At 46.4% G+C, this 26367-nt stretch overlaps 1 protein-coding gene across 7 annotated transcripts in view; it reads right to left on the minus strand.

The window, feature by feature from the left end:
* Positions 1 to 240: 240 nt before the first annotated feature.
* Positions 241 to 26367, minus strand: part of DTWD1 (DTW motif tRNA-uridine aminocarboxypropyltransferase 1) — a 94648-nt gene continuing 68521 nt past the window's right edge. For 6 of the 7 annotated variants that reach the window (XM_077473439.1, XM_077473443.1, XM_077473438.1 and 3 more), the window contains 2 exons: positions 4238 to 4369; positions 241 to 579 (listed from right to left, as the gene is read on the minus strand). In XM_077473439.1, coding sequence (XP_077329565.1) covers positions 380 to 579; positions 4238 to 4369 — 332 coding nt within the window. In that variant the 3' untranslated portion in view covers positions 241 to 379. The remainder of the gene's footprint in view (positions 580 to 4237; positions 4370 to 26367) is intronic. The other variant, XM_077473444.1, reaches the window with a different exon arrangement.

The raw sequence follows: 26367 nt of genomic DNA on the forward strand, positions 1-26367 counted from the left end.
GATGAATGGATGGCTGGATGAGGCAGGAATTGTCACATATCAGCGCTGTGGACACTACACATCCAGGCCACAGCGCTACTGCATCTGATCTCTCCCCTCCCCCTGTACTGATCGGTATAGAGAGGGGTGAGTGGAACAGCACAAGACGCCGGTTTGTTTGCAAGTGATCGCTCCGTAATTTGATGGAGCGATCACATGGTAAACGGCCTGCCAGAAACCATGAAACAGACTGAGACAGAATTACAATCAAATCACACTTGTTTATTAATAAAAATAAAAAGGTAAATACAAAAAAAGCGTAGTCAAGCATAGCCAGAGTCCTGTAGCCAGATCGGGTAGTCAGCCAGTCCAAAGTTCATTAACCATATTGGGTAATCAGCTAGGCCCGGAAGTCAGAGATCCAAGGAGAGCAACCGCAAGCAGGATAAGAAACCAGGTGGGATGTCAGCAAGCCAGTCTTGAAACAAACAGCAGGAGATGGTTCCCTGTGATGTAACCAACACAAAGGCAAATGAAAAAGTGAGCAGGAAGGCTTTAAAATAGGCAGGTCAGACGAGCATCTTCGGGAACAGCTGGTAACTGTGGAAAGAGAAGAGAGCTGGCAATTAGCCGACAGCTGAGCAGACAGCCCAGAGGAGAAAGGGCTAAGTCAGCCCTGAAACGGCCACTGTCAGCGGCTATTAACCATGATGCGCCGGGTCCTCCAGACCTGGATATTCCCGGGTACGCGTGGGAGCACGATTCTGGGTGGACGTCAATGTATGCCCTCCCAGAGTTATCAAGCCGTGCTGTAGCCATCATTCGGCTATGGCGCGGTTGGCAAGTGGTTAAAGATGGACAGAATGACTCTTGGCAGATATAAAAGCCATTGCAGATCAAACCCACAGTGCTAAGTGAACTTTTACTATTATAAATAATCAGCGCTGTTGGAGCCAATGCTCAGCAGCGCTGTCAGTTCAGCATCTGCAACAGACTGCTCTGCTGTGCATGGCAACATTGGTCTCTAGAGTGGACCCTGCTTCCAAAGCAGTGCTGTCACTCACAATTCTGTCTCCTTTCTAGCAGTCGTTACAGGTTATGCCCAGGTCATACCTTGCATGCACCCCATGAGCTGCACTCCAGTGTGATCTGTCACTAGCGGTGTCTACCGTACACAGCTGATGACGGATCCCTGTACCGGCCCGCTGCTGGTAAAATGTCTATCACAGCAGATCACATGACAATTGTAAACATTGAATGGCTTCCCTTAATGCCATTTTTTGTGTACAATTGTGTTAGTAGCTGTGATTGGTCAAAGTGATTACATGTTACAGACATGGCCAATCACAGTCCATCTTTATTATGTGATTAGCTGTGGCCAATCACATTAATCACAACAATACACACTAATTAATCTACACACAAACTAAAACTAAATTAATCAATTTCATTCAGTAAAAATGGTTGCTGTATTGCTCTGGTTACTGTGTGTTAAAAGAAATTGTAAAAAAAGAAATATAATGTAATAATGTAAAAATTTAATGAAAAAGAAAAAACAAAAAAAAACTTTTTTACATACTGTCACCAGTATGGTGGAACCCCAGAGCTACCATGCAGTAAACAACGTGTCACACATAGAAATATACTTTAGGACCTGTGTGTGGCAACTCCTCTTTAGTGGGACCTAGCTTCTTTGGTTCTGGAAAAAAAACTCTGCTTCCATTCCAGTGCTTCCTTTTCTGTGTTTCATATTTAAAGTATTTTATTTTGTTTAAAAATAACAAGCATGTTATATTTACCTGCTCTGTGCAGCGGTTTTGCACAGAGCAGCCCAGATCCTTCTCTTCTCATTCGCTCCTGGCCCCTCCCTCCTGCCCCCACAGCAAACAGCTTGCTATGCGGGCATCCGAGCTGAGCTGCTGCTCTGTGTGTCCATTCAGACACAGAGCCGTGGCTTGGCCCCACCCACTCTCTCTCCTTATTGGCTCACTAACTTTGACAGCAGTGAAAGCCAATGGCACCGGCTACTGTATCTCAGCCAATTAGGAGGGAAAGTCCCAGACAGCCGAGGCCCCTTGTATGACATCGCTTAATTGACATGGGGCTCAGGAAAGTATTAGGGGCTGAGAAGGGCTGCTGCACACAAAGTTAGAATAGAATGCATTAAGATTTAAAAAAAAACAAGTTTGCCTTTAGAATCACTTTAATGCCGCGTACACACGGTCGCACATTCCGACAACAAAATCACATGGGATTTATTCTGACGGATATTGGCTCAAACTTGTCTTGCATACACACGGGCGCACAAAGTTGTCAGAATTTCCAAACATCAAGAACAACACGTATGATGACACTAGAAAGAGGGAGTTCAAGACCAAGTGCGCCACCCTTTGGGCTCCTTCCGCTAATCTCGTGTTAGTAGAAGTTTGGTGATAGACGATTCGCGTTTTTCAGCCTTCTGCTTTTACAATCATTACTGCTCTTCAGATTGTGCTTGTGGGTTCATATTTCTATTGAGTATTTGTTTTTCAGTGCTGTTAGTTCGTTCTGACCAGCCAACCGTTTTGAAGCCATGAGGACCCTCACCCTGGACCAGAGGGTTTATAACTACCGTCTGGCCAGAGCCAGAAGAGTGGTGGAGAACGCTTTTGGCATAATGGCCAGCCGGTTCCGCCTATTCCTTACACCAATCAACATGGCGGAATTTAACCTAACCATATACTCCTTGCATGCTGCATTCTATTTAAGGAGAAATTCAATGAACTATGTGGCCTCAGTTGGGTCTGAGGCCAGACTTCAACAAGAAACCCTGATGGCACTTGAAGCTGGCTGTCCTGGCTTGTCCCCCAAAGTGCCCACGAAGTAAGACAGAAGTATGTCGAGTAGTGGTGGGGGGGCATTGATAAGCCAGAAACTTTTTAAAAAACATTTTAGCCTAAATTGTTTAACTTAAGCTGAAAGAAGATTTCCTTTGATTTACTGCCTGGGTTTCTTTTAGCTGTCTCCTAGGTTCTACAATGGGCTTTTCTTTTTGGACATTTTCTTCAATAGTGCAAATGTAATTTATTTGATACATGAGGTGACAATCTCTTCTTCAGTAAACTATTATTATGTTGTGGGTCTGCTACACACACACACCTTGTATTTGTTGTTAATGTATGTAATGCATTACTGACAAAAATATTCATCATTTTCAGCACAATGAATGAATTTTGTAGAGTCATGAAAATGGGGTGATTGTGGCAAATTAGAAAGCACTGTGGGAGTTCTTTACTAAAGGAGATTCTACTTTGCACTCCAAGTGCACTTAAAAGTGCACATGAAACTGCACTGAAACTGCAGTTGTAGTGCAAAGTGGATTTGCCTTTAGTAAATAACCCCCATTGTAACTGTAAACACCAACTTACTACAAAAATGCTATTGAGCATTGAAAGAAGAAGCCACACATTGCTGAATAGAAAACATTTTACATTCACATGTGTTTTAGAAAAAGGTTTTGGAACAACCAACATCTTTGGTGTATATTTTTTTTTTTCACATTGTAAAGATCCTTTTTTTTGGTTAAACAGGCATGTTTCAAAGCATAACATACCCAACTCAGAAACTTCCAAAGTTCAGCTTTGACAAAGTGAAGGCAATATCAGATATGAGTATGTCCAAACTGTGTTGATCTTGCCTTCATCAGATGGGGTGATGTCACTCCTGTAAAAGCCACATTTTGAAGATGCAAAATAATTGGGATTCAAACTGGGGATTTCCCTCCTGATCCCATGCCTAATGTCAACATGTGCTGCCTCCCATCATGGGGGATCAATGGACGTGTTTTGGGGGTGCAACCCCTTCCTCTCACTTAACTGAGTTGGGAGGAAGGGGGTTACACCCACAAATGTGTCCATTGATATCCCATGATGGCAGATAGCACATGTTGACACACTGTGTGCATCTTCAAAATTTGGCTTTTAAAATACTTTAAACGTTTTTAAATTCAAAAATACATGAGAAAACGTAAATTTTTGTGTGTTTTAGATTCTGCATAAAACATCAATTATGTTCTTAATTTTTTTGAACATCATTGATGTTTTCGTTTATATTTTCTAAATCATGATTGCACCCCATTCTCTCCCGATGAGGATATGGGCACTTTCAGTGCTGAAATGAGATTCTGATTCTTCTTTCACAACATCCACATCACCTAAAAGAAATGTTATAAATATGCAGGAACTAATATCTTACCTGAACTGTGGTGTCAGACACTCACCTGTTGTGGTGACAATTCCGCCCACTTCATAAACCTCTCCCTCCTCACCCTCTGCTTGTGGTGTGGGGATTTCCCCTTCTTTAGGAGGTGGGGGGTCCCTGGTGTCCTCATATGTCCCGAGTCTTTTCTCCCCTATGTGAATAAAAAATAGGGATACTTAGCACACAGATATCGGAGGGCAGAAATAGAAATATGAAACATTGCTTGGAAGTGTCGTACAATTGTCTGTTTTGGCAGAGTTCCAATCTGAAGAACATTTTATTTCCTTTCTTAATTTTTTTTTGTAATTGTTTATTTTAAATTTTCAACATCATACAGAAGAAAATATACATGAAATATTAACATATCGAGATTGCAGGTATACTTTGATTACAGGGCATACAAAATCTAAACACATAGAGGTATAGCGATGTGATTAAAGTATTAATTTTAAGTGGGGGAGAGATAGTCGCATCCCTAAAAAATAGAAATTGAAGTGACCTTCTACCGTATCTTTAAGGGGGTTATAGACAGAAACTGTAAACATACCATTTAACCTCAAAGAAAGCTTTACACACAAGGAAAAATAAATGTCAGACCTTCTCTCAGGGACATGTATGTATCCAGGTTTAACTAAGTAGGATCAATCTCATCAGAGCCATATGTAGACTCATCCCATGTTGACCAAATTTTAGAAAATTTCTGCATCTTACCCTCCACTACGGCTGTCAAGTGTTCCATTCTGCGTATGTCAGCTACAGTGGTGATCAATTGTGGAAGTGTTGGTGGAGAGGTGGACAACCATAACCTGGGTATGACCCTTTTAGCAGCCAATAAGATGAAGGACAACAATCTGCGCAAGGCCTTAGAAATACCAGAGAAAGGGAGGCCTAGCAGGGTAATGCATGGGCGTCAGGGGAATAGGAGTGCCAGCCAGTGTTTCTGACAGATTTTGGACTTGGAGCCAGAACTGGTGGACTAGGGGGCAGTCCCAAAAAATATGGTAGTGAGAGCCGACTTCCCCACCACATCTCCAGCATTGCTTTGAAATTAATCTGTTACGGGCATATAGAATATCTGGAGTCCTATACCAGTGCATGAGAACTTTGTATGCAGTTTCCTTGTGGGTCACACATTGGGATATTCTGGAAGTGTGCTCCCATATGTTCCCCCAGTCCACCAGGGAAATATCGTGCTGTAGAATCTGAGACCATTTCCTCATGTAGTGGTGGGTGTTCACCGTCATAGGAATAGATTCATGTAATATTGTGTAAATAATAGAGATCAGTCGGGGCTCGTAAGGACCCTTAGCACATAGGATCTCAAAGTCTGTGGGTTTGTCCAGAGTCAGAGAAGGGGACCTGGTAGAGAAAAAGTGTCTGATCTGTAAGTATGAATGTAGAAGCCTTTGGGGATCTGGTGTTGCTTTTGCAAGGTGGGAAAAGTCAATAAATGGCGTGTCGCCGGGTTAACAAAATGTCAGAGTTGAAAAAGTCCCACTTGGGTCCATGGTAGCATACGATCATAGGACAGGCTATCTGGGATGTCTGGGTTAAATAGGATATTCAAAAGCGGTGGACACGGTGAGGATAGGGAAAAGCGGTCATTGCACCTTTTCCAGATATTCAACGTGAACAACATGGGAGCTAGGCATATGTGCCGTAATTGGGGCATATGAAGGGCAGTGGAAGGCCAAAGCATATAGCAAGGATGGACCGGGGCTGTAACATTCATTTTTTATTTCTGACCATCTATTTGGGGCCTCCTGGGAAGTCCAGGAGGTAAGAACTCTCAGGTGTGTGGCATAATAGTATTTAATGAAATCTGGGCCTCCCAGACCCCCCCTATTCCTCCGAGCCAGGACCACCGTCCCTGCTAACCTGTGGGAAGCGTTATTCCAAATAAAACGGAGGCTTCTCCTTTGAAGGGATTTCAACTGTGACATAGGGATAGCCACAGATAAAGTTTCAAACAAATATAATAACTTAGGGAGGATAGACATTTTAAGGACGTTGATTCGGCCCAACAGGGATAGGGGGAGAGATGTCCAGTATGTCAGCAAGCGATTAATTTCCGAGAACAGGGGGGGGGGAAATTGGCCTTATATAAAGTATCATAGGAAGCAGTAAGGTGAACCCCCAGGTATTTAAGTGAGTGAGGACACCAGTGGTAATTATACTTACTTTGGAGCGAAGATAAGAGGGCTGGGGTTATGTTTACAGGTAATGCTTCGGTTTTAGTATCATTGATTTTAAAAACCCGAGAGGCTACCAAAAGTGGATAGTAGGTGGCGAATGTGTGGTAGGGATGTGTGTGGGTGGGTGAGAGTTAGGAGGACATCATCCGCGAATAAGGATAGTTTATATTCTGCGTTGCGGAGGCAAACTCCTTTAATATCTGGACATTCCCGTATAGCCGCAGCTAGGGGTTCCAGACTGAGAATAAAGAGCAATGGCGATAGAGGGCAACCCTGTCTTGTACCGTTGCTAAGGGAAAATGGACGGGACAGATGGGAGGAGAGTTGTACCTGTGAAGTGGGCTTCGAGTATAGGGCTCGGAGGGCGTGAATAAAGGGGCCTGAAAATCCAAAGTGGTTTAGTATCGCAAACATAAATGGCCAGCTAAGGCGATCAAATGCCTTTTGGGCATCTAAACTGAGTATCAAAGCGGGGTTTTTAGTTTTAGTAAGCAGGTCTATAAGGTCAATTGTGCGGCGAGTATTGTCCCCCGCATGTCTTCTGGGAACGAAACCCACCTGGTCTCTATGGATCAATGCTGGCAGCAGTAGAGAGAGCCTGTTCACTAGAATCTTGGTAAAGATTTTGTAATCAGAGTTCAATAGGGCTATGGGACCATAATTGTCAGGGAGGGAAGGATCCTTATCTGGTTTAGGGATAGTGGTTATGACTGCGTGTAGGAACGAGGGGTGTGGTATTGTGCCCTGGAGCATTGAAGAGAATAAGGTCAACAGGTGTGGGGACAGGGACTCTAGGAACGTCTTATAATAGGAGTATGGAAGGCCGTCTGGTCCTGGGGCTTTATGTGTGGGGAGATGTTTAATTGCATCAACTAGTTCGTCAGTGGAGATAGGTTGGATTAAGGAGGAGCGTTGCTCTGGTGATAGTTTTGGGAGGTGAATAGATGATAGGAATGAGTCCAACCTGTCTTGTGGGAACTGATCTTGTGTGCCCGTGTTCAAGCAGTTGTAAAGTTTGTTATAATATTCTCTGAATACTCCGGACATGGTCTGAGGGCAGTGTGTTGGTGTGCCGTCTGATTGCAGTATATAATCAGGAATGGATAGAAAGGGGCGGGGCTTAAGTTTGTGGACAAGCATCCTATGTGGTTTGTCTGCAAACTCATAGAACTTTCGCTTAGACCATAACATTGATTTTGAAATTTTGTTTGCGTCTATAGCCTTAATGCGGTTGCGAATAGTAGTAACTGCACGCAAGCGATCCACCGTAGGGGAGCGGAGTAACCTCGCCTCCACCACCTGAAGCTGGGCCACAAGCTCCACCCTCAGCCCAACAGAGTCCCGCTTCAGGCGTGAGCTGGCTGAGACGCACTCCCCCCTAAAAACTGCCTTGTGGGCTTCCCACACAGTAGATATATCTGAAATGGAGCCTACATTGAGATGGAAAAACTCCTCCAGTCTCTTGAGTAGTCTATCTTTGGTTTCAGCATGTCGCAATAGAGACTCATTCAGTCTCCAGTGGCACGTTTTAGGTGATGCGGTATGGAGCGTCACATTGAGAGTAATGGGGGCGGGATCAGACCACGTGATAGGCTCTATTTCAGAGGATATTATGCTGGGTAGCAAGGGTGCAGTTATTAGAAAGTGGTCCAGTCGGGAATACAATTTATGCGGGGGGGAGAAAAAGGTGTATTGGCGATGAATGGGATGTTTCATTTTCCATGCATCAAAGAGATTGTGGGAGCGGATTAGTTTGCGAAAGGAGGTGGACAGTTTAAGAGTTTGGAGGGACGAGGTTTGTTGAAATAGTGCTAATCTATCCCTACCAGGGGACATACACATGTTGAAGTCTCCGCCTATGATTGCGAAAGGCTGAGAGAAGGAGCGCAGCCGATCCAATACTCTGGTGAGAAAGCCAATTTGTCCCGTATTAGGGGCATAAATATTAGTTAAGAAAAAGGAGGTGTTCAGATGAGAACAGTTCAGGAGTATAAACTGACCTTGGGGATCTAGGATCGATGCAAGGATCCGTATAGGGCATGATCGTTTAATCAAAATTACTACTCCAGCCTTCCCAGATGGGTCGGAGGCCATAAAAACAGTAGGGTACAGCTTGGAGGCAAATTTAAATGAGCCATCTGGGCGGAAGTGCGTCTCCTGAACCATTATCACAACGGCCCCAGAGGATTTGAATTCCCGCAAGGCTAGCCAGCGTTTTCTTAAGGAATTCAAGCCCTTAACATTACAGGAAAATATTTTTAGAGCCATAATAGATTCATGGAATAATTAGCAGATGATATTTGAATCTGGTACATGTGGTTGGAGTGCTCTGATCTAAGGAGGTCTGGAAGAGGCATATACACATCAGCATTTCCTAGTAACATAATATTGTATGTCAAGTTTACAACCTGCGGCGAATTGTATGAACCAGGCCAGATCAAAAAAGGACCTGGCAAGAACTTGAAAAAATAAAAAAAAGTAACCTGAGTAAAATATAGAGAGACAAAAACGAAGAGATAAAAAACAAAAAACATAAAACATGTATCTTGAAAGCCTGAAGGATGTAAAATCTTCAGGAAGCCAAGGCAGAACACCTTGGACCTATAAAGGGACATAACAAACATTTGGAGTGGTAAACTATGTACCGCTCCCGTAAAGAATGATTAACCTCGGACTCTTAACATTTGAACAGTGATCAGACATACCACCATCGACTGGGAGTACAATACCAGCTGGAGGGGCCCCGTGGGGGGGGGGGGGGAAGGGGGGTGAGGAGGCTCATTGAGCACTACAGAAATGGGAGAGATTTAAAGATAGGGGGGTGTTTCCCGTAGAGTTCCTGAAGAGGTCCGACATGTTCCTGGAAGCCAAGGGTAAGGTGGTGTAATTCGGACAGGCTCTGGAACTTCAGGTGGGTTGTTTAGGCACATTGGGGCGTTGCGGTGTGGAGAAGCCTCTCTGATGTCTCCGACGAACTGGGGTCCAAATTGCCGTAGGGGCTTGGAGAGGTTTGGGGGCCAGGGTGGGCGGGGGGAGTTGAAGGTCCTCTTCCGGGACAGGTGGGAGGCCCAAATTGCGAGTGAAGGCCTCACATTCATGCAATTCTCTGATAGAGTATTGTGTGCCATCTTTGGATGCTGACAGCCAAAAAGGGAAACCTCATCTGTAGGGGATTTGGTGGAGTTGGAGGTGTGCAGTGATTGGTCGGAGGTTGCGCCTCTTGGCCAAGGTGATGGGAGAAAGGTCGATGAAGATCTGGATCTTAGAGCCTTTGAAATCGATGCAATTTTTGTTGCGTGTGGCTGCAGTTAGAGCTTCCTTGTTGTCATAATAGTGGAAACGGACTATAACGTCCCTTGGATTGGATCCAGGAGGAGGTTTGGGGGTCAAAGATCTATGGGCTCTGTCTAGACGCCAATCGATATCTGGTATGTGCGGAGCCAGAGTGACAAACAGATCAAGTAGGTAGACCCGTAACTCCTTATCACTGACTGTCTCAGGGACTCCACGGATCCTCACGTTTGTTGGAGTTGTATTTGGGAGACTGTGTGTTTAAGAAATGCATTTTCGTCCTCCAATACATGCATGTATTGCACATTCTCATCAAATTTAGATTCCAAAGTGGCAGTACGCTCTCCAAGTTGGTCAATCTCTCCCCTAAGCTCCTGAGCAAGCTTCCCAACCTCTTTAGCTATATTGCGTGTCAAATCCTGTAGGAGTGTCTGTAGTTTCAGGTCCAGGACCGTTACTGTAATTGCTTCGGCAGGATTTGTTTGCTGGGTAGAGCCACCTTTGTGAAGAGAACTTGGTGTGGAGGGCAGGGGGTCGGTGGCCTCTAGCGGTTCTGCCAGCGTGTGTAAGGCCGGAGATTGCAATCTGTGTAGGTATCGCTCCATGTCGAGTGCAGGACGGGAGGTCGATGGCGGGATAAAGCCTTGATATATACTCTTCTGAAAACCAACTTTGCCCATGTAGTATCCGGAGGAGTCCGGGGGCAGCTGATAATGACCCTGTGTATGTGAGAGCTTATGAAGCGGTGCAGGGTCCCTTAGGAAAGGAGCGGTATATTAAGCCATACTAAGACATGGTTTCAGCGTTGTTAGCCGCACATGAGTTCTACTAGTTTGTGCTGATTCCAACAACCAAAATTATTAAAGTCTCGGGAGAAGGGGGTATGTCTCTTTAAGGGCTTGTTGAAGAGGCTGTATAGGGAAAGCTGACTGGTGAGTAGATGACTCTCGTGAACTCACCGTAGCTATCATCCTTGATGGTCAAACAATTTCACCTAGACTAGGGGGGGTGGGCCTCCCGGACTGGTCCACGGAGACTCCGAGCGGAGATGGCGGAGGCCAAGCCAGGTGTAGCCTGGAGAAGGGGCGTTAAGCTCTAACCCACTGGGGTGGTAGACAGGCTGTTAAGAGCCGGATCCCAGGAGAAGGCCAGGCCGGAGAGAGGTCCGTGGAGCTTTGGGGATGGGGAGAGTGTCCAGTACACAGCAGGGCGAGGTCTGGGGAAAGCAAGGGCCCCCTGGGCTAAGACAGTGCCTCACCTGCGGTCCGTGGAGCTCACAGTCACCTCCTCTCCTTCAGCTGATCTTGAAGTATGGGGGGATGAGATGGCAGCTGTAGTGTCCGGGTTCTAGAGCGTAGGCCCTCTGCCGGGCGCTGGGGCAGGAAGGTGTGGGAGCTAGCAGGCTTCACTGGGCCTCACTAGGCCGCATCCACGGCAGACAGTCCCGGCGGCCCCATGGACCTCCAGAGGTCCCCGGTTATAGACTAGGGCAGACCAGGTGGCAAGGGGAGCCGATCAGCCCACCATAAGGGCCTCCGTTGGTGTGGTTGAGGAGGGTGGAGGCCGGGAAGACGGCCGTGGCGTCTCCCTGCCGGGCGCTGGTGCAGGAAAGTGTGGGGACTGGCTGGCTGCACTAGGCCGCATTAGGCCGCATCCGCGGCAGACAATCCTGGCGGCCCCACGGACCTCTGGACCTTACCGGGCATGGAGGAGGGCAGTCCGGATGATGGGGAGATCCACTGCCAGGTCCCCCGTTGAAGTGGTGGAGGACGGGGAAGATGGCGGCGGCCGCGGACGGACAAGGCCGGCGTCTCTTCCCGCGGATCCCGGACCAGTCTCGGCGCAATTTTCTTCCAGGCTGAGGCAGGACAGGTGGTAGGGTGCATAGGCCAAAGGATTGGGAAAAAACAGCCGTGTATGCACCCGGATTGCTGTGGATTACACTGGGCCCTCAGGAGCTCTCTGTAAACACGTCCGTCCTGGGTAGGGATGAGCCGAACACCCCCCGGTTCGGTTCGCACCAGAACTTTCGAATGGACCCCACGTTCGTTACGAATGTTAGAACCCCATTGAAGTCTATGGGACTCGAACGTTCGAAATGGAAAGTGCTACTTTTAACGGTTAATATGCAAGATATTGTCCTAAAAAGGGTTTGGGGACCTGACTCCTGCCTCAGGGGACATGGGTCAATGCAAAAAAAAGTTTTAAAAACGGCCGTTTTGGCGGGAGCACTGATTTTAATGACAATTAAAGTGAAAAAAAAAAAGTGAAATATTCCTTTAAATATGGTGCCTGGGCAAATTTGTTTCTCAGTGGTCAATCTGGCTCCGCTTCTCTTCTTCTGACACTTTAATGAACCAAATCCTAAACGCATGAGGACGCTGTGGGCTCTCCCTTACCCTACCCCCCCTACCCAAATTCCTTCCCCCCTCCCCCCTTCCTCCCCCTTTTTTCTTCCTCTTCTTCTGCTATTTAGCTTTCCCCTACACTGCCTTGCTCCTCTTTACTTTGCTCCTTTCTCTCCTCTCTTCCTTTCTGTTCTTTCTTTTTTTTATGATCTTGTCTAAAAACTGCATCATGTAGTAACCCATGGGTGCTTCTCCCTACTGTGACCTTAGGGATCGGAGCACAGGCCGTCTTTTCTACTCTCCAAGCCTGCTGTCAGGGACCGGCTGTGGCCGTTTGTCGTTAGCCGGTCTCCTGTAATTGTACCTCAGTTACTGTTTCTGTCTGCATATGCCTCATGATGGTTACTGTTTATTGTTTTTTTTTATTTGACATGTCTTAATAAAAATATTTTCAACACTAAATATGGTGCCTGGGGGGTGTCTGTAGTATGCCTGTGAAGTGCCACGTGTTTCCCGTGTTTAGAACAGTCCCTGCACAAAATGACATTAAACGGAAATAACACCATTTAAAACTGCTTGCGGTTTTAATGTTATATCTGGTTCCTGCAATATGGTTGAAAATCATTCAGAAAAATGGCATGGGTAGCCCTCCCTGCCCATTACCAGCCTATTTGGGTCTTGCACGCATATTAAGGGGAACCCTGTACCCATATTAAAAAAAGGAAATGCGTGTGGCCCCCAGGCCCTATATACTCAGAACAGCAGTATACAGGCGGTGCAAACAAGACAGGGACTGTGTAGGTTTGTTGTGTTAAGTTGAATCTGTTTGTAATTTTCAACTGGTACATTTTTAAAGTGTAGCTCCAGTCAAAAAAACTATTTTTAAGCTTTTTGGAAAACATAGGGAAGGGTTATCACCCCTGTATAATTTGTTTTGTCGTCCATCTTTTTTCATCTCACTTGCTGCTGTCTGATGTTTGTAAGTTGGATGTTTGAAAGTAGGGGCCTGCCCTATATGCTCTGCAGAAATGGCGGAACAAGGTGTTGGTTTTGCCACAACATTGTAAGCCCTCAAAGTGACTCTTGGTGGGCGCTGGAGCGCCCTGCTGTGAACGATTATATCAAGAATTGTAATTACATGCCATTGTTGAACAGTGGTAGAAAAATTGACCTTTGGTGGTTGTGGTGCTGGTGCCACAACACTATAAGTCCTCACCGTTACTCTGGGTGGGCACAGGAAGGGGCCCTCCTGTGAAATATTATATCAAGAATTGTAATTACATGTCCCTGTTAAACAGGGGCAGAAAAATTGGGCCTTAGGCACTGGTGCCATCACACTGCAACCTCTGCCATATACTCTAGTTTTATTGCAGGAATTAGCCCTGCTGCAAAGCATTGCATCAAAAATTGTACTTAAACGCCCCTGTTAAACAGGGGCAGAAAAATTGGGCCTTAGGCACTGGTGCTGGTGCCATCACACTCCAACCTCTGCCATATACTCTAGTTTTATTGCAGGAATTAGCCCTGCTGCAAAGCATTGCATCAAAAATTGTACTTAAACGCCCCTGTTAAACAGGGGCAGAAAAATTGGGCCTTAGGCACTGGTGCTGGTGCCATCACACTGCAACCTCTGCCATATACTCTAGTTTTATTGCAGGAATTAGCCCTGCTGCAAAGCATTGCATCAAAAATTGTACTTAAACGCCCCTGTTAAACAGGGGCAGAAAAATTGGGCCTTAGGCACTGGTGCTGGTGCCATCACACTCCAACCTCTGCCATATACTCTAGTTTTATTGCAGGAATTAGCCCTGCTGCAAAGCATTGCATCAAAAATTGTACTTAAACGCCCCTGTTAAACAGGGGCAGAAAAATTGGGCCTTAGGCACTGGTGCTGGTGCCATCACACTCCAACCTCTGCCATATACTCTAGTTTTATTGCAGGAATTAGCCCTGCTGCAAAGCATTGCATCAAAAATTGTACTTAAACGCCCCTGTTAAACAGGGGCAGAAAAATTGGGCCTTAGGCACTGGTGCTGGTGCCACCACACTCCAACCTCTGCCATATACTCTAGTTTTATTGCAGGAATTAGCCCTGCTGCAAAGCATTGCATCAAAAATTGTAATTAAACGCCCCTGTTAAACAGGGGCAGAAAAATTGGGCTGCTGGCATCACCCAGAACCAAAAATGTTCTTCCAACATATCAGCGGAGGAGGAAGAGGATAGACAATCAACATAACAGGACAGTCACTCAGCATCAGCATAGGCAGTCTTGAAGGGATGTGGTATTTCAAAAAAAATGATTCGGTTACATCAGCTTCAGGTGCTTGGTAGCTGTGGGTGATCCAAGACTGATTCATCTTGATGAAGGTCAGTCGATCAACTGATTCGGTGGACAGGCGTACCCTGTGATCGGTAACAAAGCCACCAGCAGCACTGAAGGTGCGTTCCGAAAGAACGCTGGATGCAGGACAGGCCAGTAGCTCAATTGCATACTGTGCAAGCTCTGGCCAGTGATCCATCCTCAAGACCCAGTAAGCCAGAGGATTTTCGGTGGGAAAGGTGTCCAAGTCTGACCTTGCCCTAGGTATTCCTGCACCATGTAAATTAGACGCTGGCGATGGGTGCTGGAACCAATCATACCTTGGGGCTGCGGACTAAAAAATTGTCTGAAAGCATCAGTCAGACGGCCACCTTCTCCACCGCTCCTTCTGACCGATGCCTCAGCAACACGTTGTCCAGGACCAGGAGTTTATAACCTCCCAGTCTCTGGGAACGCATTGCACAGAGCTTTCTGCAAGGCCTCCCGGAGATGTCTCATCCTCTGCTCCCTCTGCGATGGCAAGATAAGGTCGGCAACGTTACCCTTGTACCGTGGATCAAGGAGAGTGGCCAGCCAGTAATGGTCCCTCTCCTTGATCCGAAGAATACGAGGATCCTTTCCGCAGGCTTTGCAGGATCAGGGAGGCCATGCAGCGTAGGTTAGCTGAGGCATTCGGTCCGGAGTCCTCTGGGTCACTAAGGACAACATGATCCGCAGCTACCTCATCCCAGCCACGTACAAGTCCACGTGTTTCTTGGGACTGTAAATCATCCCAATAAGACTGCTGCTGCTGATGCTGAGTGCCAGCCTCCACCTCCATGCTGACACAATCATCCTCCTCCTCCTCTTCCTCACCCTCTTCCTGTGTGATGGGTGGCACAGCAGGAACACTGTCTGGATAAAGGGGGCCTTGAGAGGCAAGGAAGTCCTCCTCTTCCTGCCTCTGTTCTGCCTCAAGTGCCCTGTCCATTATTCCACGCAGCGTATGCTCCAAGAGGTGGACAAGAGGTACAGTGTCACTGATGCATGCACTGTCACTGCTCACCATCCTTGTGGCCTCCTCAAACGGTGACAGGACAGTGCATGCATCCCTGATCATGCCCCACTGGCGTGGTGAGAATAAACCAAGCTCCCCTGACCCTGTCCTGGTGCCGTAGTCGCACAGGTACTCATTGATGGCCCTCTGCTGCGTGTGCAGCCGCTGCAGCATGGCCAATGTTGAGTTCCATCTGGTGGGCATGTCACATATAAGGCGGTTCTTGGGCAGGTTCAACTCCTTTTGGAGCTCAGCCAGACGAGCACAGGCATTAAATGATCGGCGGAAATGCACACAGACTTTCCTGGCCTGCTTCAGGACATCATGTAAGCCGGGGTACCTGCCCAAGAACCGCTGCACCACCAGGTTAAGGACGTGAGCTACACAGGGCACATGGGTCAGTTGTCCCTGTCGGAGGGCGGAGAGGAGGTTGGTGCCATTGTCGCAAACCACCATTCCTGGCTTAAGCTGGCGTGGCGTCAACCACCTCTCGGCCTGCCCCTGCAGAGCTGACAAAACATCCGCCCCAGTGTGGCTCCTGTCCCCCAAACAAACCAGCGCAAGCACGGCATGGCATCGTTTTGCCTGCGTACTTGCGTAGCCCCTGGAACGCCTACGGAGCACCGCTGGTTCTGAGGACAGAGCACTGGAAGAGGCCATGGAGGAAGAAGAAGAGGAGGGGGTGGAGGAGAGAGGTGTGTCACAACCAATAGTAGCATTTTGGAGGCGTGGTGGCGGAACAACCTCCAACACTACTGCACCTTCTCCTGCATCCTTCCCAGCAGCCAGAAGAGTGACCCAATGGGCCGTGAAAGACAGGTAACGTCCCTGTCCATGCCTGCTGGACCATGAGTCAGCGGTAATATGCACCTTACCGCTGACTGCCCTGTCCAGCGAGGCAAGGACATTGCCTTCCACATGCCGGTAGAGAGCCGGAATCTCCTTCCGTGAGAAAAAGTGGCGTTTGGGGACCTGCCACTGAGGAACCGCACATTGTACAAACTCATGGAAGGGGGCCGAGTCTACCAACTGAAAAGGCAGCAGTTGAAGTGCTAGCAATTTAGCCAAGCTAGCATTCAACCGCTGGGCATGTGGATGGCTGGGAGTAAACTTCTTCCGCCGGTCCAGCATCTGGGGCAGGGACATTTGCCTGCTATAATCGGACGTGGATGTACCACTAGCAGAGTTCCCGGAAGCACTTGGCTGTAACACACCTAATTCTACACCTTCATTCCTCTAAGAGCAGGTTTCAGAGAGGACTGAAGGTCTAGTGGGGTTGGAGATGCCAGCTGATGAGGAGCAAGGAGAGGTCCGCTTTGTTCTTTGGTGTGGGTCTTTGAGGTACGCTTGCCAACGAGCTGCATGGCAGGTCAACATATGTCTGGTCAAGCATGTGGTGGCTGATGTTTTGGCCACGTGAGATACGCTTGAGACATATGTTGCAAATAGCAGTGGTGCGATCTGATGCACTCGTCTCAAAAAAGGCCCACACCAAAGAACTTTTAGAATAACGCGCAGAGGAAGCGCTCTGCGCAGGCGGAGCTCTGCGGTGTGATTCAGACGGTGTGCTGCCCCTAAGCTGGCCCCCGGAGGGCATCCTGACTCGTTGGACATGTGCCTCCTCCTCCTCCTCCTCCTCCCTCCTTCCAGGCACCCACGTGGAGTCAGTGCCCTCATCATCCCCTCCCTCTTCATCGCTGTAGCAAACCTGGCAGTATGCTGCAGCTTGTGGAACATGACTGCCAGATTGCTGTCCTTCTTGAGCATCCCCTCTCTCTGCGCTCACGCTACTGCCTTCCTCTAGCTGAGTGTCATCATCAGAGCCCACCAAACACTGGGCATCCTCCTGGAGCATGTACCCAACACTGTGCTCAAAGAGTTCAGGAGACTCCTCAGGAGGACGTGGTGGGTCTAGGGAAGGAGTCACTGATGATGACATTGAGAGGAGGGAAGACGATGCGTTGGCAGCTGCTTTGCTACTACCCTGAGACTGGGTGAGAGAGGATGAGGAGGATGAAGAGGGCTTGGTCATCCACTCTACCAAGTCGTTGGCATGTTGCGGTTCAACATGTCCAGCTGCAGAAAAGAAGGACAAGCATGTCCCATGGCCACGTGCTGATGACAATGCACCGCGTCCACGACAAGCACTGTTGTCTCTAGACACAGAGCCTGCTTGCCCTCTTTTATCGGCTCGCGCCTGTCTGCCTCTCCTTGCTGGCCTTCCAGACATGGTAATGGCCTGAAGGGAGTTGGGTAAAACAGTAGTTGGGTAGTTTATATTGTGCTGGAGGCACACAACACCCACTAACTCCTGCAGATGCCTTTTTTATAGAACAGCAGAGATAAAGGGGTATATACAGATGTATACTGTGCTGTGCTGGAGGCACACACAACTTCCAATAACTCCTGCAGATGGCAATTGGGCTCAAATAGAGAACAGCTATGTAGGTGGATTATAGCGGTATGTACTGGGTACAGAGCACGCAGACAGCACGCACTATCTCCTGACACTACTGACTGCAAGCTCTATTATTAAAGATGGACCACTAGCTATGTAGGTGAGGTGAATATCACGGTGTATACTGCGGTCAGGGCATGCAGACAATAACCAGAAAACAGCAGAGATAAAGGGGTATATACAGATGTATACTGTGCTGTGCTGGAAGCACACACAACTTCCAATAACTCCTGCAGATGGCAATTGGGCTCAAATAGAGAACAGCTATGTAGGTGGATTATAGCGGTATGTACTGGGTACAGAGCACGCAGACAGCACGCACTATCTCCTAACACTACTGACTGCAAGCTCTATTATTAAAGCTAGATCACTAGCTATATAGGTGAGGTGAATATAGTGGTGTATACTGCGGTCAGGGCACAGACAATAACCACTACACAAGAGCAAGATAGGAAATCAGCCAAAAACGATTGGTGTGTAACTGTGTTGAAGGTACACAGAACACCCACTGCTTCAGATGCCAACACACTACATGAGGCCGCCTCAAAGGCGGCCTTATATAGTGTGGGGCGTGCACTACACAGCCTGAGCTATGATTGGCCACAGGCATCCTGCCTGTGGCCAATCATGGCTCTCCTCGCTGCTCGCGCTGCGATTGGCCAAGCATGCGGGGTCACAGTGCATGCTTGGCCAATCACGAGCCAGCAATGCACTGCGCCATCGCAGTGCATTGTGGGCCGTGTGCGCCACACGAATTTTGACGCGAACGGACCAAGAGTTCGGATTTCGCCGAACGGACGAACAGCCAATGTTCGAGTCGAACGTACGTTCGACTCGAACACGAAGCTCATCCCTAGTCCTGGGTCACTTCCGCGTACGCCCTCCTTTATTTCCTTTCTAAAGCTGGAATACTTACCTTTATTGTTAAAGTATCACACATGTAGATACCCCTATAGTATCCACTGGAGCACCTGTGTGGGACACTCCAAAAAGTTTGATTCTGGTGTCCCACACTAGTGCTCCAGCGTCCAGATGTGTAAACAGCTACTGAGTGTTTTCTCCTTACACTGAATCAAGTTTGCATTTCATTCTAGTTACAAACCCATCTAGGCAACAAACTTATTTTAATACAAATAAGCATGAACAAATGTAGTTGACCTGTATCTGCCTAAAACATCTTATAAGTGGGCGAACAAACGATGTTTCCTACAACCGATTACTGTGCCCAGGAACATGAAAGTTGTCATTTTAAAATGTACAACAGTAAAGAAAAGCACATGGAGTAGCACAAACGTTAAGAAGAATAGGAACACATGACAAAATACTTACTTTTTTGCAGCACACTCTTGATTCTTCTGTACCGATCGTGCCCCCCCAATTTGATATCTGACCATCATTTCCTCAGTTGATCCTTGGATGGTCGTACCCCAAAACTCCTGTGCCTTTCTCACATTTGGGTTTGGGTACAGTCCATACTTCCCATCATAGTCGGCCCTCTTGAAGATGTCCACGGTCTCCATCATCTCTATAAAGGCCATAATTGAGGCCTTCAATCTCCTCCGGGATCAGGAGATTCTGGGGCTCTGACCTTTTGTCTTTGCACCTGTTGTCTCTTGGCCATGTGCTCTCCCATTGTGCTGAAAGACAAGGGGTGGGGAATAGACTAGAAAGAAGGTCATGGGCGGACGGAGTTTCACGCATGCGCAGTGTATATAAAGCGGAACACGCATGCATCGTATGTACAATCTGTGAGCGGAGGACGAAGTAACAGAAGCAACAATCGTTACAACGAAGGTACAATTTTAAGTTGTTGCATCAGTAGCCTATACTGCTTATAGATTGAGGCCTATGTTGGGTCAAGATTAGGAGATTTTCATCTGACATTAGGGTTTGCCTTGTGTTGTGTCTCTCAGAGAAAATTGATCTATTCAATGATGAGGGCTTTATCCTCGAATTCATTGATATGCACAGGGAGCTGTCCTGTCTGTGGCAGGTAAACCACCCCTTTTGAACAATAAACCAAAGAGGAAGGCAACGCTGGATCAATTGCTGGAATTTGTGAAGCTGGTGATCCCCATGGCAGACATCCCCTAATTGAAGGCCCTAATTGGTGGCATGAGGAGCACTTATAATAGGGAGCGCAAGAAGGTCTAGGATTCCCTGAGATCAGGAGCAGCAGACATTTATGTACCCAGGCTGTAGTACTATGACAAACTGCCTTTTCTGCCAGGCCAGACTGAACCCAGGCCAGCACTCTCCAATCTTCCTTCAAGGCTTCCTTCACCCCCAGCTGAGGCTTCCGACGATTAACCTGGGCCTTCCAGGCAGCAACATGTGGAGGAGCCCAGCTTGATTCAGGTATAGCATTCTTCAAAATATTTCTGTTTGTCAAACTAATGATGTTAGATATATGTTAGTTTTGATAACTAACTAACTTCTGATTTCACAAAGTGTTTTACATATCAATTGACAGTAGTGGCCACAAATGATTGGACAAAAATGAAAAATACTGGGGTCAGAATGATAGTCTTTTCTATTCATTAACATTCAATTTGCAACAGTCATGAGCTGAAAATTGTGTGCGACTGATGAACCAAAAACTAAAACGATGTCCCTTTTTCATACACAGGAAAGCCTCAGCCAGGAGGTGGCTGGGGTAAGTGGCAGCCAGGAGGTGGCGGGGGTAAGTGGCAGCCAGGAGGTGGCTGGGCCCAGCTGCCTGCCCAAATTGCAGGTCCCTCTCCTCGGCCTTCCACAAAAAAGTGCAGGGAAGAGGGGTAAACTGAAGGAGGCATCAATTGGCCTATTTCTGTAGGCTACTGCAGCCCTAAGAAACCTCCCCAGTGTTCAAGAGGATTATGCCTACATGACAGCCTGCAAAATGCTGGAAATGGAGGAGGACCAGTGCTCTTCTGTGAGGAAGTGATCTTGCAAGCCCTAAATAAGGGGTTGAGGGGTGACAAGCCACAAGCCAAAGCCACGTTTGGGAGTTCAAGCATGGTCCTCCTCCTCCACCTCCTGCCACAACACAAAGGAAGACCAGAGAGTGATGGCCTGGATTCAGTATGGTCTGGAAAAAGATGCAGGCTGTTGTATGACCACAGCCTATGGACAGATATGTCATCTGCTGCCATTACTGATCTCTTGTAGTCCTGGACCGGATTGTGCTCTCTATTATATATGGACTCCTCATGCCACCAATTTTAACTGTAAAATAGTTGATAAGTGCCCTGGGGTACAAAGGCTTTGCTAATCTCAGCAGTTTCTCCAGCGTTGCCTTTCTCTTTATTTTGTTAGGATCCAGAATAAATGGCTATTTCTTTTTCACAAATACTTGCCTATGTTTTTTACTTCAAAAAGGCCAGTTTCTTTGTGAGTAGGCAGGTACATTTAAAAAATACAAGGTCAAATTAACAAGGGACACCAACACAAACCAACCTCCTTGAGGTTAAAAAATATGAGATAATAATGGTGTTGTGATAACTTGACACACAAAACGAGAAATAATATTATGGAGAGCACTAGAAAAAAATGCACATCTTGATAAAAAATAAAAATAAAAAAAAACATTATTATGGAGATCTGACAAAAAAAATTAATATTATTCATGAGAGCACGAGAAATAATAAAGAAATCAGTTTGTGAATATGAGCAGCAAAACAACTTCATTCTTCTAGCAATATAAAGAAGAAGAGAATGCGCTGCAAAATTCCAGCATGACAAATGTGCTCCATTACGAACGCTAGTTTTACCAGACCGATCGCTTCCGTCTTGTAATTTATTCTGAGCATGTGTGGCACTTTGTGCATCGGAATTGTATACACACGCGAACGGATTTTATTGTCGGAAAATTCGAGAACCAGATCTCAAATTTTGTGCGATGGAAATTCCGCTGGAAATTGTCCGATGGAGCCTACACACAGTCGGAATTTCCGACAACAAGCTCCGTCTTGTAATTTATTCTGAGCATGTGTGGCACTTTGTGCATCGGAATTGTGTACACACGCGAACGGATTTTATTGTCGGAAAATTCGAGAACCAGATCTCAAATTTTGTGCGATGGAAATTCCGCTGGAAATTGTCCAATGGAGCCTACACACACTCGGAATTTCCGACAACAAGCTCTGATTGCACATTTATTGTTGGAAAGTCTGACCGTGTGTACGCGGCATAAGTCACGATTAAGAACTGGTGGAGGCAGGCACAGATACTCCCACCTGCTGCCAACCACATTAAAGGGAAACCATTACTGTTTTTGTGTTTTACATTTTTTTTTTATAAATAAACATTTAATACATGACTAATGATTTCCAAAGCACTTTTGGTTAGCCAAAAAGATAGCATAGCAGAAGTAGTTCCCTTTCAGATACAGCTGTCTTTCAGTGAAACTTTATCATTGTGCCATTGCTGGCACATCTAGTTCTCGGTAAAGTTTAACTTGATCTACTGCTCTTTATAAACAGGCTTTTTTCAGCATGTTGTAGCTATAGGTTGGGAGGACAAGGCAGGGATCCCAGAGCACCACCTCCTGGCCATATAAAATAACACATAAAATTCTCATGCCATATTTTACATTTCTAGGTTTTAAAAAAATGTAAAAATATTACCATTTAAAATTTTTAGTCCTAACCATAATGCCATATCAAAATAAAAAATACTATACATGGTTTTGTAAGGTTGAATAAAGACACCAGTCCATCTAGTTCTGGGACAAAGTTTTTATTGACATAAAGGGACAAAAAGGAACCCAAATAAATTCCCACGTAGGTGATACGGGCATGGAGCATAAGACAGAAGATCATGCAAAGATTCGAAATAAAATGTGTTACAAAGGTATAAATTATAGACTAACATTGACTCTCTGGCCAAGGCCAGGGGTCCATGCGGTATGCCCGAGCCTATAGACCAGGGGCTAAGGTACAGTGGTGTGAAAAAGTGTTTGCCCCCTTCCTCATTTCCTGTTCCTTTGCATGTTTGTCACACTTAAGTGTTTCGGAACATCAAACCAATTTAAACAATAGTCAAGGACAACACAAGTAAACACAAAATGCAATTTGTAAATGAAGGTGTTTATTATTAAAGGTGAAAAAAAATCAAAACCATCATGGCCCTGTGTGAAAAAGTGATTGCCCCCTAAACCTAATAACTGGTTGGGCCACCCTTAGCAGCAACAACTGCAACCAAGCGTTTGCGATAACGTGCAATGAGGCTTTTACAGCGTCCTGGAGGAATTTTGGCCCACTCATCTTTGCAGAATTGTCCTAATTCAGTTACATTAGAGGGTTTTCGAGCATGAACTGCCTTTTTAAGGTCATACCACAACATCTCAATAGGATTCAGGCCAGGACTTTGGCTAGGCCACTCCAAAGTCTTCATTTTGTTTTTCTTCAGCCATTCGGTGGTGGACTTGCTGGTGTGTTTAGGATCATTGTCCTGCTGCAGAACCCAAGTTGGTTTCAGCTTGAGTACACGAACAGATGGTCGGACATTCTCCTTCAGGATCTCTTGGTAGACAGCAGAATTCATAGTTCCTTTTATCACGGCAAGTCTTCCAGGTCCTGAAGCAGCAAAACAGCCCCAGACCATCACACTACCACCACCATATTTTACTGTTGGTATAATGTTCTTTTTATGAAATGCAGTGTTCCTTCTACGCCAGATTTACTTGGACACACACCTTCCAAAGAGTTCCACTTTTGTCTCATCGGTCCACAGAATGTTGTCCCAAAAGTCTTGGGGATCATCAAGATGTGTTGTGGAGAAATTGAGACGAGCTTTGATGTTCTTTTTGCTCAGCAGTGGTTTTCTCCTTGGAACTCTGCCATGCAGGCCATTTTTGCCCAGTCTTTTCCTGATGGTGGAGGCATAAACGCTGAACTTAACTGAGGCAAGTGAGGCCTGCAGTTCCTTGGACGTTGTTGTGGGGTCTTTTGTGACCTCTTGGATGAGTCGCCGCTGCGCTCTTGGGGTAATTTTGGGCGGCCAGCCACTCCTGGGAAGGTTCACCACTGTTCCATGTCTTCGCCATTTGTGGATAATGGCTCTCACTGTGGTTCGCTGGATTCCCAAAGCTTTGGAAATGGCTTTATAACCCTTTCCAGACTGATAGATCTCAATTACTTTCTTTCTCAATTGTTCCTGAATTTCTTTGGGTCTCGGCATGATGTGTAGCTTTTAAGGATCTTCTGGTGGACCTTACTGTGTCAAGCAGCTCCTATTTAAGTGATGCCTTGATTGTGAACAGGTGTGGCAATAATCAGGCCTGGGTGTGGCTAGAGAAATTGAACTCAGGTGTGGACAACCACAGTTATAGTATGTTTTAACAAAGGGGGCAATCACTTTTTCACACAGGGCCATGATGGTTTGGATTTTTTTTCACCTTTAATAATAAACACCTTCATTTACAAATTGCATTTTGTGTTTACTTGTGTTGTCCTTGACTATTGTTTAAATTGGTTTGATGTTCCGAAACACTTAAGTGTGACAAACATGCAAAGGAACAGGAAATGAGGAAGGGGGCAAACACTTTTTCACACCACTGTAGGTAAGGGGGAGCGGAGCTGTCTGCAATAATGGGGAAAAAAGAGAAAAAAAAGGGACATACAAACAAATTGGGGGTGGGGGGGTTGGTTAGTGGAGAGCAGAGCGGTGGGCAAGAGGCCCAGAAATGGAATGAGTAATGGGGGCGGGGGGCAAAGAGGAAGAGAGAAGGAAAAAGGAAGGTCCCTCAGGCTGGAGATTGGGTCAACTTTGTTTGAGAGTTCTAGACTGGTCGGGTGCAAAGTGGGGAATGCATAGGATCACCACGGGCCCATACTTTAAGAAATTTGGCATGGGAGTCGTGGAGGATACAAGACAATTTTTCATGAATCGTGAGGGTTGTCGAGTTATTATTAATCTCCGGAAATGAAACAGCTGACTTTTTCCAGGCCCTTGCTATTGTGTGTTTAGCTGTGATAAATAGCTTTGTGGCTAGTTTCTGCTGGTGAGAGAAGAGGCCTGGGATCGGGCAATGGAGCATTGCAAATTTGGTGTTGCAAAAGGGTACGTGAAAAAGGGAGGATAGGAGGCTGAAGACCCTTGACCAGAATCCTACAAGACGGGGGAAGACCACCATATATGTATTGAATCTCTTCGATGACTACACCCCTGTAAGCAAACATCACCGCAGGATAGGTTTGACTTGGTGATGCAGGCTGGGACCCAGCACCAGCGTAGGAGAACCTTATAGGCTGCCTCCAACATGGATGTGTTAAAAGAGCATTTTGCTATGGGGGACCAGTCACGTTCCCATTTAAGCCCATAGGAGAGGATAGTGGAGGTGCCGTTGGCAGTGATGGAGGAGTAGATCATGGAGCTGATGCTACAAGTGCCTGGGCTATGCTGGAGGGTGTGTTCAAAGGCAGTCAATTGATATGGGAAGGAGTCAAGATGTCGGAGGGATGTTATCCAGTGTTGCAGCTGAATGCAACAAAAGAATTCGGCTAGCGGAGTTTCATGGATCACGTGGATCGAGGACCATGCTGGGAAAGCACGGAATCCACGAAAGTGACAAACCTGTGAAAACCCATGGGCAGGCCACCACGAGAAGATGTGAGGTTGTTCCGAGCCAGGAGGAAACATAGGGTTATCCAGGAGAGGGAGTAGCGGCAGGAATGGAGACATGAGTTTGCCAGAGTACCGTATTGAGCCCCATAGTTTCAAACTATGTGTCATGAGGGGGCTGACAAAAGGAGGCCGCATTTTAGGGGGTAGCCACAGTAAGGCAGAGACATGGAGCGTTGCACAGTTAGGCACCTCCAGGAGAACCCAGGGGGAAGTCAGACATTGCATGGAGCATGGAGAGATGGGAAATTTAGGCTGCTTGATAGGATTTTGCAATGTCTGGAATGCCCAGCCCACCCCGCAACCTATGAGCACAGACCATCTAGTTCTACCTGAGTGGGTGTGAGTTTATGTCAATAATAAATCCCATATCCCTGTATGTTTCGATTGTTAAGATGCTCATCTAATAGTTTTTTTAAACTATTGACACTCCTTGCTGAAACTACTGCTTGTGGAAGGGAGTTCCACATCCTTACCGCTCTGACAGTAAAGAATCCCTACACAATTTAAGGTTAAACCACTTCTCTTACAGTTTAATGAATGGCCACATGTCTTTTTAAACTCCCTGCCCCTGAAAAGTTTTTTCCTTTATGCTAGAATCACCATTAAGGTATTTGTATATCCAAGGGTCAAGTCCTGGGGAAAAAAGCGTGGGAACTCCCACCCAAGATCCACTCCCCCACCAAAAAAACAAAAAATTATACTCTCATATGCACGAACACTTCAAAGTGGTATTTTTCATCCAATTTTCGTATTGTATGTATGAAGCTTAATTGTTAGTACATAAAAAAAAAAAAAAAATCCTCAATAAACATAAATACGGTAATTCTCTGAATAATCAGCATTCATTCAATTGTGCTTCCATGCAAATGTGAACATCAGGTTCTGATCTTTA

The sequence above is a fragment of the Lithobates pipiens genome, unplaced genomic scaffold, assembly GCF_037356315.1.
Source record: "Lithobates pipiens isolate NorthernLeopardFrog02 unplaced genomic scaffold, aLitPip1_a1.2 Scaffold_8, whole genome shotgun sequence".
Lineage (NCBI taxonomy): Eukaryota > Metazoa > Chordata > Amphibia > Anura > Ranidae > Lithobates > Lithobates pipiens.